A 17,982-nucleotide genomic window follows, 5' to 3' on the forward strand; every position below is an offset into this window, starting at 1 on the left:
TCTCTGACCTGCGCATGTTCTTTACTCCAAGTGTTCCTATTTTTGTCTCTCACTGTAATTGTCAATATTTGTTCCTCTCTGTTTCTTTGCACACTGCTAATTTTTTGTTCTCTATTTTTCACTTATGACCACATTTGTGAACCGCGTGCCAGAACAGGGACTAATATGAACCGATTAAAATCGTTCACCTTCAGGCAGCAATTGCTGCATTACCTCTGCCTTCATAAACTCTATGAATCACAATTCTCAATGCTCATCCTCAAAACTAATGTGCAAAATGCAATCATGTTCAGAGTGTGTTACTATTGATTAGCATGGCATTAGAGAGATGACTCAAGCGCTTGCCTCTTTCATCTCTCTCCTTCCCCTCCCCATATGGCTCCTATTCAGCAAACCCAAGGACCCCGTGTACAACTACGGTGAGTGAGTGATGCAGCAGCACTGGGAGGAGAGAGAGAGAGAAACAGAGGCTTGGGAAACTAAAGCGGAAGAGGAGTGTGACGATTGTCGGTCTGGAACCAAGACCCTGGGAATATCCGGCTCAAAATAGGCCCAGATTAAGAACAACTCTGGCGCTTTTTGGCAAAGGGAATTTCTGGTGTTATTTAAAGGGCGGAAGTGACTCATCGGCCGTTCCTCGCCCTCCTGCCCCCCCTCTCCCGGCCTCGCCGTCTCCCCGAGAAAAATCCACGGCCCCCTTTCTGCACCTCGATCGTAACGTGTGGCTCCAAGTCTGGCTCTGATCAACGCTAACCGGAGCCCGGTGATTGTTCCTTCGCTGACACATTAGGGGTGGGGGGGGCGGGGGGTGGGGTAATTGCCGCCAGTCTCTGGAGCGTAGAGGGTGGTTTGACCGCTGTGACGCATCCTCCCATGTCTTGCCGAGTCTCTTCTCTTAGGCGCCTGAATTGTCGTCAATTTGCCCGTTTCCGTTTCGCCTTTCGTGATCAGTGACTTTGGCTAATGGAGTGTTTGCCGGCCATATGGTGCTGGTATTTAATTTTTCCGTACTTTGTAAATGTTCAACTCCCTTTTTGCTAAGACCCACATCTAACAGAGGGTCCTTGTTGATAGACATCTGGCAGTGCACCAGCTTACCGACTTTGCTGATGAGACGCTGAATGTTGAAGTTGGTCCAGAGTTTGCTTGTATTACCAATGCTGCTGAAGTGATGCTCTCTTTGATTTTTACGTGGAGGGAGATGTGAAAGAAGCATCTTGCCATCTTGTTTATTAAAAAAAAAAATACTAAATCAGCGCTCGCATTCATTTGTGGTCTTGAGATGATGATGGAAATTACACTTTACTTTGAGGGCCAATCTCTACATAGGATAAACTCTATGGAATTCCCACAAGGTGGTACAATTCTCGTTTTTCCAATCTCATAGGATGCTCTGAAGCAACCCCATCTGCCAGTTTTAGATTTTAAAACATGTGCTCCTACCACACAGCCAGTCAGTTATGAAATTCATTTTAATAATGATCAATCTTGCGTGTTGGTTTTCTGACAACAGATAAGTACATTTATGTTTTTTTTCTAATGCATTTTTCGCAGTTTCATGTTTTGTTCAATTTCAGAAGACGTTTAAAATTGTTTGTTGGCGCTTAGCAAATCAACAGTGGCACTATCTTCTCCACAGAGGAGGGATACGTGAAGATGTATCTGCGTGGCCGCCCCATCACCATGTACCTGCCGCAGGACATGGCAGAGGATTACCGGCTCGACACAAAGCTGGAGCCGCCTGCTGAGAAACTAAAACTCAACTGGGTGTATCCACTCTGGCTCGGGAGAGACCTGGGAGACTTTGGAGGGACCTGGGATACTTTGGAGGGACCTGGGATCCGGTAGATGGATCTGTGTGGGATGGGAGGGATCTGTCAGATAATCCACAGGTCAAGGAGGCAGTATGAAGGATCTGGGAAGCAATGGATCTAAGGGTTATGAGAGGGATCTGGGAATCATTGGAGGAGTCTAGATTTGAAGTTTTCGTGACTGCAAGAATCCATACTCTTTGGTTTTTCGGTAAAGTCACGTAGCTTAAAATAAAATAAAAATAAACAACAAAATTTTATTTTGTTTTCACCTACGTGACTTTACCGAAAAAACCAAAGAGCATTGGAGGATTGTTAGGGCCCATAAAAGGGTCCGTCCTGGGTAGGCCCATCCCACAAGGGTTACGTGGCGGGGTCGGTGACGAGGCCCTCGTTTGAGGCTCGATGTCGAAAAAGCGTGACGTCCTTGACGGCGGCCGGGGCTTAGCTATGGTTACCGTGGCAAAGACTGCCGCAACAACCTGTATCTGCTGCCCACCGGGGAGATGGTGTACTTCATCGCCTCTGTCGTGGTGCTCTACAGCCCCGAGGAGGGAAACCAACGGCACTACCTGGAGCACAACGACGACGTCAAGTGGTGAGGCTGTCGAGTGCGAGCCGGCGTCGCCCCGTTGTGTGTCCGTGTGTGTGTATGTACGCGTGCGTACGTGCTGGATTACAATTGGCGTGTGTGTACATGCGTGTCTGGGAGTCATCCAAGTCACCTGCGTCTGTCCCATGACCTCACGCCAGTGAGCCTTCGACACTTCACCTCGCCTCAAGGTACACCTAGCCTGGCAGAAGCACTGTGGTGATGTCACTGTTGTGAGAAGTGGTGTGTGGAGTGAGACCGCAGTGATTAGCATGCTGCACTACGAACCCAGAAACCTGAGTTCACTTTTGCTCATAACCAACATCGGTGACGAATATCGGAACCGGTCCTGGGCCTCGTCTAGGTTAACTCGGCTTCAAATGAGTATCCGGTGCAGTGTGCAAACATCGCCACTAAGGAGACAAAGGTGGCCGGGCATGGTGCTGGCTAACCATCCCTTCGTCTGCCATGTCAGTCTTCAATAGGCGCTCACTAACAGCACCTGCCCCAAACGTCTGTTAAGGCTATACGGGGATCTTTGTCTTTGTTGTGGTCTCAGTCCTCCTTCGTTGCCTATACATTGTGCTGTTGCACCTGTGCGCTGTTGCACGCTGTGTGCTTGTTTTCCCTCCGAGTATTAAATTAGCTTCACAATGTTTTACTTCTCACCACTCCTCCTCTGCCTGCGTCTGCCCCCAGCCTTGCCATACACCCTGACCGCATCACCATCGCCACGGGACAGGTGGTGGGGACGGGCAAGGATGGCAAGGTGAGGCGCGCCGTGTTGCCTCGCGCCGCTCCAGCCCAGTTGCAACCGAGCGCTCCGCTCCGTGTTGCAGCAGCAGATCTACACATACAGCCAGCCATCTTGTCAGTCCATTGCTGGATGAGGGCCTCCCCATGCCGTGCGGGTCGCGATGTTTTTTTTGCCAGACTCTACCACGCCGGTCAGGGCGGGGATCGTGAAGGTGGAGAGCATACCAACGGGAGCGGAGCATAGAAGTGCAGTGCAATCCCGGGTAGCTGCTACTCTCTTCTCCACTGTCCACCACGTAGCCCCACAGCCCCCGATGACAGCCTGCTGTCACCCATCCCATTACTAACCAGGCCCCTCGCTGCTTAGCACCCTGGACACTGTCGCAAAGGAGGCATCCAAACTGGAGGGATTTAGCGTGGGGAAATAAAATAACAAGTAGCATGTCCCAGATCTGTTGCGATTGGGCACATTCCAGGTGATTTGGTCATCGTAGCCATTGCCATTTAAGCGCAAATCACTCATTTAGGATAATCACGAACGGTAATTGTTTCCACCTACTGGCAGACAAATGCCCGCTCATAGGCCAAGTGCCCAAGCCATCTTGTGGCGCATGGGGCCAGCTGCCACTGGGGGGCACTATTTCAAATGTGCTGAGGGTGGGCGTCACGGGCGCTCTTCTCCAACGAACTCCGCCTATCGTGTCACCGGGTGTGACTTTGTGTGTCTCCTTTCTCTCCCTCATCTCCATTCTCTCGTCTTTTCGCTCCCCCACTGGCGCCGGCAGACTCTGCCGGCTCACGTGCGCGTGTGGGACTCGGTGAGCCTCAAGACGCTGCACGTGATCGGCACCTGGCGTGTTTGAGCGAGGCATCGTCTGCCTGGCCTTCTCCAAAACGGTGAGATTCAGTTTCTTTTGTTTTAACCAGGAGAGCGATCCTGAGACCAGGAGCAGAGTCTCACTTTGAAGAGTGACTCATTTACCTGGCTCACTAAAATGGCAAAAGCAATAACATAAAAAGTACAAAAATTAAGCAAATAGATATTGGGGTAAAAAAACTTTGCATTACAGAATAAATGAAAAGAGTGCACAAGTAAAAATCTACGTAGATATTTTTTCCTGTAACGAACGTTGGCCTGGACAAATTACTTTTTCAAACAATTCACAGTAAAGTTAAGTTACAGACACATGAACATGGATTCAGGGTACACTGAATACATGTGTGTATGTCAAATATATGCGTGTGTGTTCATGTATTGAGAGTAGAGAGTCTATCGATTGGAGTGTGAGGAGTAATGGTACGGTAGTTAACGCATTGCGCTACAAACTCAGCGGCCTGAATTCGATTCATGCTCACTGCTAACATCAGTCACAAATATCTGAACTGGTCCTGGGACTCCCCTAGTTTGACTCGGTCTTGATTGCCTGGTGCAGTCTGTAAACATCAGCACAGGCTTGGTTGCTGGCTACCCAGCTACTCATGTGCTGTGCTGGCCTCCGGAGGTGCTCGGTAAACACGGTGCTTGCCCCAACATTCTGTAAGCGTCGACACAGGGTGCTTTTGTTTTGTCTCGACGGCGTGCAGAACTGCGGCCTGCTGTGTGCGGTGGACGATGGGAACGAGCACGTGCTCTCCGTGTGGGACTGGCAGCAGGGCAACAAGCTCGCCGACATCAAGGTAGGGGTGCAGCGACACGGACCAGTCATCGGCCAACCATTCGGCCAGTCCATCAGTCGGTGAGATTATCAGTAAATCACTAAATCAGTCATTTGGTCTGTCGGTGGATTAATTGGTTCGTTTTGAGTGTTTCATGCAGTCAATGAGATCAGTAAATTAAAAATAGGTCAGTAAATAAATAAACAAACAGACAATACACGATCATGTTAAAAAGAAAAGTATTTTTTACACATACCATCAGCCACACGATCTTCTGGGAGTGCATAACTGTCGTAGCATTGGTTGAGCAACAAGCAAACGCCACGAATGAGACACGAATATCAATATCGGTCCGGAGTGAGGTGTGCTTTATCCAATTTGAGTGGACTCCCAGAGGATTATAGGCCAGGGCCCTCCGTTAGGTGTGGGTCCAGCTCACTGAAAGCCGCATTCAGGCTGGTTTCCGGCACCGTGTCTCCGACTCGATATCTGCACTCTGAGCCAGCCAGTCAGCAACCCATTCACACCGTTGTAACGAGAACGCCTCTCCCTGTCACCCCTCACCCCGCTCCCCTCCCCCCACCGCAGTGCTCTAACGAAGCCGTGTTCGCTGCCGACTTCCACCCCATGGACCCCAGAGCCATCGTGACGTGCGGAAAATCCCACGTGCACTTCTGGACGCTGGAGGGCAACTCGCTGTCCAAAAAGCAGGGCATCTTCGAGGTGCCACTTGTTCCCCACCCCTTGTTTTGGAATCTTAAGGAGAAGTAATAACGTAATATAAATGTATTTATCTTCTTGAATTATTTTTCGATTTCCTCTAACGCGGTTGCTTTTATCGCTCCGATTTCTATCTGCTTCATTTTTGTATTTGTTTTTGTGGTTCTTACTTTTGTCATTTTGGTTCCCGAGGTCACTCTTGCACATGAAACACTAGTCCTGGTCTCTTGGGTTTTTGCCTGGTTCAAGAAAATAAACTTGAACTTTGAACTTGAAATCTTCCCACCCACCCGTACTCCACCCTCCCCCGAGTCCCTGCGTAGCAGGCGGGAGGCCGCCTGTAGGATGCATGTAGCGTTCACTACGCCAGGTATCCCGAGGCGTTGACTCTAACTGGTGATCCTCATTACCAACACGCACAAGAGATATTTTAGAAACATTTTTTCGTCTCTATTGCTAGGTGAGGGCTTGCCCATGTCCTTCAAGTCGTGAAAGATTTTGATCATACTTCTCCTGGCTGTTTAGTGTGGCTTGGTGAAGGATGGGCCCAGGACCGGTTCAGATATCACTTGTCACTGATTTAGCCACGGATGGGAAATGAACTCAGGTCACTGAGTTCATACCAATGGGTTAGTGAAGATGAGGAGCACGGTCGTGGAAGCGTACAAATACAGGACAACAATGGGGATTTTGCTGCACCACCTTCTGCCGCCCACATGGCCGTCGCCCACTCTAGCCCTGACAGGCTCAAGCCTGCAAGGCTTCTGAGATCTGACGAGCTCAGGCGCATTGCGTGTACTTTGGTCACAGGAACCAACAAAAAAATAATAATCAGCAGTCGAAATGTAAATGTGGAAGTGCCACTCTGAAACCTGTCCGTGTTGTGGAAACATTGCAGCGTAGGAATAGGAGTTGTCCTGAATAGTGCCGGTCCACATGCTTGTGCCAGTGTGACATGCCGGCATATCCTCAAACATTTCCACCAATGCCAATAATGAAATACAAAGAGGGTTACAAGAGGTGGGCGCTTTTGTATGGCTGGGTGGCGCTGTGGTTGGAGCCTGAGACTCTCCCACTCTGGTTCGGCATTCATATCCCGTAACGAACGTTGGCCTCGACTCGGTCTGACATTTCCTCCGAGGTCTAGTTAATTTGGAGAGACTTTTCCCGTGAGTGTGGACTTTTTAACCGCCCACTCGGGAGCGCTCGAGTGAGATGGCGCTGGGTGTCACTCGTTTGAGCGCAGTGACTCTGTGGCATGACTCTCTGCGTCGGTGTGACGCGCGCAGAAGCACGACAAGCCCAAGTACGTGCTGTGTGTGACGTTTGCGGAGAACGGCGATGCCATCACGGGAGACTCCAGTGGAAACATCTTCGTCTGGGGACGAGGTAGCGTTCACCAGGTCCACCTCGCCGTGGCTTCAAATGCTCGTGTGTCTTCTTAAGCGCTCGCCCATTGCTTACCAAACCCATGGCACAACACTTAACCTGTAGCCTCAAACACTTTCACCTAATCTCAACCCACAACCAGATAGCCGAGGAAGGACCGTCTGTTCGAGATTAAACATGGGTCCAAGTTAATAGTGGAGAATGTTTTTAACAACGTAAATATCCAGCCAATTCACTTCCTGTAGCATCAAGCACTTGTACACGGCAGCCCGTACACCTGCTCTCCCCAGACAGCTCTGACACCTGTAACCCCCAATCACTCACCTGCGACAACTAATACCCAGAGCTCTCATTACTCTGATAGTGCAAGTATTGTGGTTAATGCAAACATGATTCCTTGTAAAAGGTCTTTTTTTTGTTGCCAGAAAAAAAGGGGAAAGACCCTATTCTCCACTATTAGTTGTCTGGTGTACTTGCAATTCATGACAATCACTTGTCATCCCCAACACTTACTTAGCACAACAAACACACCTCCTCACGTCTTCAATTCTCATGGAACATTTTTCCAGGCCCACCACCCCCCCCTGTAATACATGATGATTTTACTATTCCCCTTTGATTTATATATTTTTTCATTTGGGCCAGGTAAAGATCTGGTCGACATGGCCAAGCAAATTAAATTGGCACATGACATGCAAGTCTCAACGTGCCAATTATTATTTTGGCTGATTCACTGAAGAGTTGAAGAACAAATCTCACAGCCAAATTTAGCAGCGATTATCGACGCGAAGTTTAGCTTGAAATTGCACCAAGCGTCTTCAGGTGAGAGACCAGGGCATTGGGATGACCAGCAACACAGGTTCGGCCAGATCGGTATGCGGCCTAATCCTAACATAAATTACTAATCGTAATGTTGGCTGTGGAAATGTATACATGTGTTATGATAGACTATTATGGTGGTCTACGTAACTCCCTGTGTCTTCTGTGCTCTGTGGTGGTGACGGTGGAGCAGGAACGAACCGCATCACGCACGCCATCGTCGGTGCCCACGACGGAGGGATCTTCACGCTGTGCATGCAGCGCGACGGAACACTCGTGTCGGGCGGCAAGGACCGGCGGCTCGTCACGTGGGACACGGCCTACCGCAAGACGGGCGAAACCGAGGTCTCGCCACACATACATACACGCCACTCACACCACACACACGCCACTCACACGCCACTTACACCACACACACGACACACACCACACACACCACACACACACGACACACCACGCACGATGCTCACACTACACACCTCGCACACCACACATGCACCCGCACCACGCATATATACGACAGACTATGCACACTGAACAGCGCACAGACCGTCACACGATGCAGATGGTGGTGCTGATGCTCTTATCGTTGCTGCGGCTGGTTGTGGCGGTTGCCACGGTAATGGTGATGGTGGTTGTGGTAACGGTTGCCGTCGTTGACTCGGCGCGCCTCGTCCCCGCTCCCCCCAGATCCCCGAGGCGTTTGGCCCGGTGCGCACGGTGGCCGAGGGCCGCGGCGACGCCGTGCTGGTGGGCACCACCCGCAACGCCGTGCTGCTGGGCTCGCTCGCCGGGGACTTCACCCCCGTCGTTCAGGTACTATCAGCCCCATCTCGCCCTGCCCACCGGCGCCCACCGTTCCCCCACTCCCCCATCCCTCCCGGTGCTCACTAAGGGTAGCGCCACTACATGGCTACCGGCGCTCTCGCGCGTGCACACTCGCACCCAGACATACCTACGCACACATTACGTGCACACGAGTGACGTGCACAACCACCACAATCGGTACAACCGCCGCCACCAGCCAAGACAAACACCCCCCATATAGCCTTTAACAGACTGTTGGGGGTGAGTGCTGTTAGCGAGCACCTATTAAGGCCGGCATGGGACACGGTAGAGGAGGGGGGGGTAGCTGTCCAGCACCACGCCTAGATGGTGGGGGTGGTTTGTGTACTGGTGTGGGTGGATTGTGACCATCTCTGCCGGTGCAGGGCCACACGGACGAACTGTGGGGCCTCGCTGTGCATCCTCTGAAATGCCAGTTCCTGACGTGCGCTTCGGACAAGCAGGCGATCCTGTGGGACACGTCCACGCACCAGCCCATCTGGATTAAAACTCTCGAGGTGCAACATCTACAATCGCCACTACGTTCATCATCACTCTCATTACAACCACCACTCTACCCACCACCACCATCATCATTACAAGACTTGCGTGCCCCCCACCAGTACAACCACCAAGTTCAGCAGCAGCACTGCCCAAGCACTAGCATCGCTACCACCACAAACATTATCGTGGGCACCGCTGCTATCATCACCATCACCACCGCTGTAATTGCCACTACCACCATCATAATTATTACCACAACTCCTTCCACTGTCACCACCAGTATCACCTCCATCATTTACCATTATCACTATCATTATTACCACCATAACCAACATCAATCTCACCACTATTACCCCCCCCATCATTACCACCACCACAATCATTATTTATCATCACCACTATAAATGTATTCAAATAAATAAGAAGATTGTACACGCATACCTGTCAACCCATACGCTTTACCCATATTCTTGGACAAGGAAATTGAGTTTTTAGGTCAATATGGCGTATCGCCATTTCTCCCTTGTGATGTGACTTTGTAGGATGAACATTGAGATTTATAAGGGCACGGGGTGACCAATAAGGTCAGAATTTATCTGTAATAAGGTAGGCACTGATAAGGAGTTGACATATCTGTCCCTCCACATAAAAAAAAAAATTTTCACATCCCATCATCGTTCCAGCAGCGTGTATGATATACATCCTCACTCCTACCTCCACCACTGTGCTGGCTTCACCATTATCACCGTGACCACAAACACGGTCACCCGCATCACCAACATCACCGCCGCCAACGCAGCAGTACCTCCTCGTGTGATCCGTCCTCTTCGTTGTCTTCAGGACCCGGCGCAGTCGGCCGATTTCCACCCTGCTGGGGCGGTGCTCGCCATCGGAACCTCCACGGGGCGGTGCGTGGGGGTCGCGGGCAAGGAGCGGTGGGGGTTTTGGGGGAAGGGCTCTTCCGTGATGGGAGGGGCGGGGGAGATGGTAAAACTGGAAAATAGTCACTGGGGATTGTCGCCTTTATACAACAAATGCAGAGGTCCCCTGATAGCCTTAACAGAATGTTTGAGCAAGTACTGTTGGTGAGCACCTTTTAAGGCTAGCACTGTACACGACGGGGTGGGAGGCCAGCACCATGCCTGACTGCTTTTGTTTCCGCAGTGGCGATGTTAACATGCTGCACAAAGACACATTCCCGTATACATTTAACAGACTCGTGGGGCAAGTGCTTTTAGTGAGCACCTAATGAAGGCTGACACAGCACACGAGGGGGTGGGTGGCCAGCACCACACACTCAGACACCCTTAACTGTGTGTTTGTTTGTGGTGCGTGCCCATCACCAGGTGGATGGTGTTTGACGCAGAGACGCGGGACCTGGTCTCCCTTCACACAGATGGCGCAGAGCAAATCTCCGTAATGAGATACTCACCAGGTGAGATGCTTCTCAAGTAAAATTAAAGGATTTTTTTGAAAGTGCAAAAACATTGTTAATATATCTTCTTGGTTCTTTCGGTAAAGTCACGTAGAAGGGAAGTAATAAAATAATAAAAATAAAACATAATAAAATAAAAGAAGATGAATCCCTGCAGTCACGAAAGCTTTAAATCGAAATTGTTAATATAACTGCTTTTAGGTCGGGAAGCTGTCTGCCACGGCATAATCTTAACGTGCAGTGATGCAGTCATAAATTATTGTGGTTTTCCAACCATGTTTAAAAGCATTAATGCATGCACATGTCCGTCTGCCTGTAACACAGTCATAACTGGAGTAAATATGATCCAATATAAATTACATCTTAACATTACATTGTGTGTCTATGGCGCACTTCCCCTATATAAAACCGGCCATTTCAAAGAGGTTGTTGAGAATTTGGTAATAAAAACCCAACGTGAAATGGGTAAGCCTCTTGGGCAGGGGCGATGATGACTCCAGGTGTACTGCCTCGCCCCCCTGTGCCATTCTTAATGACGGCCTCGTGCATCGTGTGCCACAACGTAGCCCCATCATGTGCCACAATGTCTTCCCGTGTGACTTGAAACGTGGCCGAATGATTGCGAATCAAATATTTCCAAGGACAAATGCACGTCGCAAAGTGTTACGTGATCCTAAGTTGACCTGCCGCTGAAGCTGCCACTGCGTTTCTTTGCAGACGGTTCCTTCTTGGCCGTGGGATCACACGACAACTTCGTCTACGTCTACAGCGTGAGCGAGGGCGGCCGCAAGTACACTCGTGCCGGGAAGTGCTCGGTAAGCTCGCGATGAGATCCGCCCAGGGAGCGCCACGGCGGCTCGTGAACCCGCGCGGCGCCGCACGTTACCATCGTGACAGTCGTGTGTTCGTGCTCTAACGTCCAGATTTGCAATTTGCTTCCATCTCTTGGCCCGGCCCATTGTCGTCAAAATGAGTACCTGTTTTTTTGACGTAAAGCCCGAGCTCCCGAGACCTAATGAGATCGGGCACGTTCGAGGGAAGTTGGTCGCGGGCTAACGTGAAGTGTTACTTGTTTAATTGATCGAGGATTGAACTTGGTAATTTCAGTTGTAAAGTGAGCACTGCAACCACAATGCTCCCCAACCGCTTGCTGAGACAGTATAACGATGCTCATCTGACTCGCTGGGGACCAAGCTGGAGGCGGATATGGAAATGATCGTATTTGCAAACGTCAATAGAAAATGACAGACCGCCGTCATTGACAACATCCTCATAATCACCACTCTCCTCCCACCACCACTGTCATTATTGCTATCATCATCACCGCCACCTTCATCGTTCTCGCTATTATGATTATCATCACTCGTGTGTTTGAGAATGAATCCAATATTTACAATGTACACACATGGTATGCAAAGGGACACTACAAATGAGACGAAATGAGGCAAAGTATGATTATTGAATCGAAAATGTTACAATTTACAGGTTTACAGATGAGGTCAAAGGAGAAAATTGTTGAACCCCATCAGGAGCACACAGATGCGCTCTCTGCGAGCGAAGAACCCAAATACCCGCTTCAGATTCCTAGACACGGGCAACATCATTAACGAATGATATCTGAACCGGTCTTCGTTCTCCACTAGATCGACTCAACCTTAACTGAGTACCCGGTGCGGTGTGTAAACATCAGCCCTGGAAAGATGAAGGTGCCCAGATGTAGCACTGGCCTCGGCGACACCTCGAGCGTCGTTCTGGCCTTGGTAGCTTCTTAACGGCACCGTTCCAACAACCTGAAGGCCACACAGTGAATCTTTGTCTTTGTCCACGTGTGTGTGTGCTCCTCCGCGGCCACTCAGGGTCACTCCAGCTTCATCACGCACCTCGACTGGTCCACGGACGGAACGTACCTCATGTCCAACTCGGGCGACTACGAGATCCTCTATTGTGAGTGCCTGCCAGGCCCCTGAGACATGCACATGGCCGGCAGTCCCCACTGCGGCCTCTCTCCCCATCACCCACCACCCACCACCCCCCACACCACTCTGCGTCGTTTCTCTCTCTCTCCCCCCAGGGACGGCGGCCTCGTGCAAGCAGGTGACGTCCGTGGCCCCGACCCGCGACGTCGACTGGGCGACGTACACCTGCGTGCTGGGCTTCTACGTCTATGGTGAGGCCGCCTGTCTGCCTGCCTGCCTGTCTGTTTCCAAAACTGTTTTTCTGTCCATTTGTGCCTACAAGTTATCTCTCTGCTTACCTGTCTGTGTGTCTGTCTGCCCACCTGTTCATCTAGCTGCCCTGCCACTTGGCTGTCTACCAGCTCGTGTGCCCCCCTATCTGGCTAATTATCTCTATCCACCAACCTGTCTGTATACCTGTTTGTCCTTCTGTCTATCCACCTGTCTACCTATCTGCCTTACCACCTATCTACCTACCTGCTGCCTGTGTCTACTTGCCTAATTACCTGTTGTTCTATTCGTCTGCTTGTCTATCTGTTTTGTCACTTTGTCCACCTGTCTCTCTGCTATTGTTCCATTTTCTATTCTCTCTCCTGCCCCAATCTCCACCTTCTCTCGCTCTTACCTCCTCGATCTCACCTCGTCGCTCGTCATCTGCTCTCGCCTGCCCACGCTCCCGCAGGTGTCTGGTCGGACGGCTCTGACGGCACGGACATCAACGCGCTGTGCCGCTCGCACTCCCGCCGCGTCCTCGCCATTGCCGACGACTTCGGAAAAGTTCAGCTCTTCCCGTTCCCCAGCGCACAGCCGAAGGTGAGCAAGGGGCAGCCCACACACCCTCCCACTCTCCCGTAGAGCAACCCCACCAACTCCCTTACTTACACTGGCATCCATAGCAACCACACTCGCATACACTGCCTCCAGTGGGATAAGTTCTGTCCAATCCTGGCCAGCTGGCTCAGAAACGTAATAAACTAAACAACAGCCGCCATTTGCGACTAAATGGCGGTGGCATCACCACAGCACTCGTGTCAGGCTAGGTGCACTTTTAAGCTGTCATGTGAAGTTTGGAAGGCTCGCTGCAGGCAGGAGGTCATGGGACAGATTCAAGTTGCATTGGGGTTAACTGACCTTACCGTATTTTAGCCGCCCAGCACTCCGCTCGTTATTGTGGGCATCGTTGTGCATGAGTGACGCTCACGAGTGATGCTCCTTCGCACGGCGCAGGCTCCGAGCCACGTCTACGGAGGCCACAGCAGCCACGTGACCAACGTGCTGTTCACGAGGGACGACTCCCTGCTGCTCTCCACGGGTGGCAAGGACTGCAGCGTCATGCAGTGGCGTCTCAGCTGAGCCCCGGTCGAACTCGCTGGCGAAACGCGAGCGCTCCGGGCACCTCGCATGAGACGCCGGCAAGGAGTGCGCGGCGCGGGGCGCCTCCTGTGGAATGCCCCGCGTGGCACCGTGCGGGAGTTCGAGGAGGCCCAGGGAATCCCTAATGCCCGGCATGAGATGCACAGGGCACCCCCACCCGTCGCCGCCTTTCGCACACGCGCGCACACAACCTGTGATGAATGATGCGCGCGGCGTTGCATGGAGAGGAACAAAAAACAGTGGCTGCAAAAGGTTCCTGCATTCCCTGCTTGACGACGCCAATGCAAGCACTCCCTGCTGCACACTACCGTTGTGGAGCGGACTCCCTGCATGCAGGCAGCACCCCGCAGCCACACCCGCTGGCGTACACACCCCGAGTCGTTTCTATGGGCGTTTGCGTGTGCCGAAATAACGGCGATTATCCTTTGGAAAGAGATTGGTCCCCGCCATGAGAATGTGCAGTTTCTACTAGGGCTCGGAGTCACCAATGGATATGAGCACTGCCCCCAACGGTGCTGTTTGTGAGGGCGACGCTTTGACCAGACTCGCTGACAGTGCTGTGTGAGAAGAAGCGTTCATTGTGAATGCAGCTGCCGGAGGTGTTGACCAGACCTCCAAACGGGGCGCTTTTGTGGGAGCTAAGCCCACGTGTGGGAGATGTGGGCGGTATCAAAGACCCCACTTCTTCTCTGATGTTGTGCCTGACAAGAAATCAAATCGAGTCTAGTTCGATTGAACTTGCTGAGAGTCACTCAATAGTGGGGGTCTTGCTCGTAGTCATGGCTGTGGGTGCTCTCCAGGCTGTACAAAATAAATTTTTGATGCCGTAAATAAGAACAAGGACCTATAATATATTATAATATATATTATATGTGTGTACAGCCCATTTGTCAATGCAATGCTAAATGAGAGCCTTTCCTCACCACACAGCATATTTCATCATGCTGGACAGTGTGGGTTGATAAAGGCGGGCATAGACATGAGCATAGAAGTTTGGTACAGCATGACAATGTATTATTCCACACTGTCCTCTTCCAATTGGAAATCCAGTGATTCACGATTTACACTCCTAATTGCCCCACTTAACGTTTGCCCGAGCTCTCCTCAGATCAACTCGGCCTAAAACGACTGTCTGGTGTGCTCAACATTTGTTCTTGGGAGACAATAAAGTGTGGTTCTAGTCACACGATCGATCTAATCCACCATGTGCCATCCCGACCTTAATAGGCGCTCGCCAACAACGCAGGGGTGGTCAGAAGAGAAGTGAGGTGCACTCGCTACCCTAGGTGGCGTTGAGAACTGTGGAGAGCGCCTTGGTGCCTCCAGCGGAGCTAGACCCACCCAATGCAATCAACATAGGAATAGGATATCAATAGTCGTACCCAGGCCTATTCTATATATATGCAGTAAATGCTAGCTTGTGTGTACCCTGGGTCTTTCTTGATAGGATCATGCATCTTGACGTAAAGCTTTCGTGACTGCAGGAATTCATATTCTTTGGGTCTTTCGGTAAAGTCACGTAGATGGGTTCAACGAAAATAACAAAAAACAAAAACTACGACGTTTCGATCGCAACACAAGCGGTCGTCTTTTCCTGACCCAAAGAGTAGGACCATGAATGTTTCAATGGTCATGCTCCCTGTTTGAAATGCAGTGAATGGATACTGTGTAAACATATATCAAGTATTGTGCTGCATACTATGTGTGTGCATATAATAAATGAATAATGTATGCAACACGATACTTTGTAAATATCACAGCCCATTATCAATCCACTGATGGATGAATAACTGCCCGTGCCGTAGACTGGTCCATGCGGGCTGTTTGACCTTACCCAACCACACGGGCCGTTGGATGTAACCCAGCCCACTGGCAGCTGCGTCGATGGATCGCAGACATTTGTCTCTGTGTGCTCGGTAGTGAGGTGGGATGTGAAATGGCAGTAGAGTAAGCGTGTTCATGACCTATTTGTGTGAACATTATAGTCTTGCATATGTGGGTTTTCTGCAGGAACAAACCCCAATGCTAGAGCATCCTAAAAAAAAAGTCTTGAGACAACATTGTACGTTATATGCCGCACATGGGTCTTTCTGTGTCGAATCATCAGGTATAAGAAATGCCTTGTAAGTTCTGGTTACCAAGATACCGATTAAGAAAAACTTCCTATAAGGAAACGGTCAATCGGGCCTTAATCCCCACCCTCCCTTGTAAATATCATCGTGGGGTCATGGGTAGTGGTGAAGTGCTGATTCATTGGGAAACCACCTCGTGTATGTATCACACGACCGAGCTTCAGGAAACTCGGTTGTGTCACAAGCCCTTGTTGATTTAACACGGTTGAACCATGTGCGTTGCAGCATGTACATGTTTTTGACCAGGGAAGAATTCATTGAAACAGGTCTTTCACAAGGAAGCCTTAACAGCTGATCTTTATATATGTGCAGCTTCAACGCCTTCATGGTAATACATTGAGAATGACAAATGAAGGCCATGTGGCCGTGATGGTGCAGTATCGATGTGGTAAGGTCCTAGATATTAGGGGTCTCTGTGTGTGTGTGTGTGCGAGAGTGATATGATCTCGGTGTATAGGGAAAATGTCATTGTATTAGAATCATTGTTGGGAGTATTGTGGTTTAAAATATACATGTGTGATAGAGTTACATATGCAGTTTTACAGGGTGAATCTCAGGGTTTACGTGTCAGTTCCCACCAAATCTCCACTGCACTCAGCACCGCGTTGTTGTAATATTGCGCCCACAAGGAATGAGCAGGCGAAACCCGTCTGTTGAAGGAGCCCTCCGGTTTAGATTATCCCAAATGTGGCACGTATGTATATCCCCATGCACACCCACGAGGGTTGCCACCTGTCTGGGTTTGACTTGGACAGTCCTGGAATTTGCATCTGTCCGGGTTGTTCTACAATGGAAAAGGTGGCAACCGCAACACCCACCCTATGTATGAAACATACAATACATACACACAGGGTAAATCGTTAAACTACCCGCTATCTTTGCCGTCTTAAAAAGAGCTATAGTGTAGTCAGAAAATAAATGGTAGAGGTCGCTTAGGGATAAATATTTGAACCCTAACATATGCCGTTCAAATCTGGGCATGCAGGGCAAATACTCAAACATGCGGTCTACTATCAAGCAACGGATGTTTTAAACGCCAACAGCAAAAAGCGGTCCTAGAAAAGTTGGAGTTTGTGTTAGGGGCTTGAGTTGGGGCCAGTGGAAGAGCTAATGATGGTTCCTGGTTGGTTGGACAGCTCGAGTAAAGTTTGGGGAAGTTGCTTTGCCCCCCAGTTTGCTTGTCCCTTCTCTCTGCTATCGGATAAACACAACTTGCTACGTTTTATATAAACTGAGGCTCTGCATGTATGCCCATGGTTCTCCGACATGAGTTTAATGATCGGTTACTGAGAATTAAACTTGACATTTATGTTCTGGCTTCAGCACAGCGCTGCAGTGACGTGCTCAATGTTGATTTGAAGCTTTCGTGACTGCAGGAATCCATACTCTTTGGTTCTTTCGGTAAAGTCGCGTTGGTAGAAAAATCCATGTTACGGTTGTACGCTTCAGTCATAAGACATTAAAGTCTCTTCGTTTAGTCATGCGGCACGAAACGCACTGAGTGGGGTGTAGTTATACGAGGAGAGCTGCTGCAGTGAGTGTATTTGGTTGTCTTTAATTCGGATAAAATTAATCAAGTCTGCTCCAGCCAATACCTGCGTTCGAGGGAGCTCTTTGCAGTCCATGTGCGTGCTTTTGCTGCGATGAAACCACTCGACAATTATGGTGACAAATTGGCAGATGATGGGATGTGGAAGATTGAGACGATGGTGCTGATTGATAATCGGATGTTCTACATATACACATTATAAATAAAACATGAATTTCTGTAACGTTATTCTTTATGGTTGTCGCTGATATAATCGGTTGTCACTTTCATATAGCAATTCGTTGCATACCAGTAGCGCTAAATAAGTGAGCAGACTACGTCGCCTCCATGAATCGATCCCTCCATGTCAAGAATAAAACATTCTACACGCAGACGCTCATGGTTATTGTGGAGGATTCTTGGGACAATGTCCGTCTTCACAGCACAAGTCGCGTGGTGCAATAATCCACTTGCTCCTGTGGCTCT

The 17,982-nt window shown here is 50.0% G+C and overlaps 1 protein-coding gene across 1 annotated transcript in view; it reads left to right on the forward strand.

Moving 5' to 3' along the window:
- Positions 1-17,709, forward strand: part of LOC133347368 (echinoderm microtubule-associated protein-like 2) — a 33,841-nt gene extending 16,132 nt beyond the window's left edge. Inside the window, 19 exon segments of the mRNA XM_061559607.1 lie at positions 391-419; positions 1,640-1,769; positions 2,260-2,409; positions 3,103-3,172; positions 3,945-4,010; positions 4,012-4,056; positions 4,744-4,836; positions 5,404-5,538; positions 6,825-6,924; positions 7,937-8,088; positions 8,434-8,559; positions 8,955-9,086; positions 9,913-9,980; positions 10,419-10,507; positions 11,225-11,322; positions 12,364-12,451; positions 12,579-12,674; positions 13,145-13,275; positions 13,690-17,709. Coding sequence (XP_061415591.1) covers positions 391-419; positions 1,640-1,769; positions 2,260-2,409; positions 3,103-3,172; positions 3,945-4,010; positions 4,012-4,056; positions 4,744-4,836; positions 5,404-5,538; positions 6,825-6,924; positions 7,937-8,088; positions 8,434-8,559; positions 8,955-9,086; positions 9,913-9,980; positions 10,419-10,507; positions 11,225-11,322; positions 12,364-12,451; positions 12,579-12,674; positions 13,145-13,275; positions 13,690-13,815 — 1,924 coding nt within the window. The 3' untranslated portion in view covers positions 13,816-17,709.
- Positions 17,710-17,982: the final 273 nt, after the last annotated feature.

The sequence above is a fragment of the Lethenteron reissneri genome, chromosome 25, assembly GCF_015708825.2.
Source record: "Lethenteron reissneri isolate LAM-NWPU_2019-01 chromosome 25, ASM1570882v1, whole genome shotgun sequence".
NCBI classification, from domain to species: Eukaryota; Metazoa; Chordata; class Hyperoartia; order Petromyzontiformes; family Petromyzontidae; genus Lethenteron; species Lethenteron reissneri.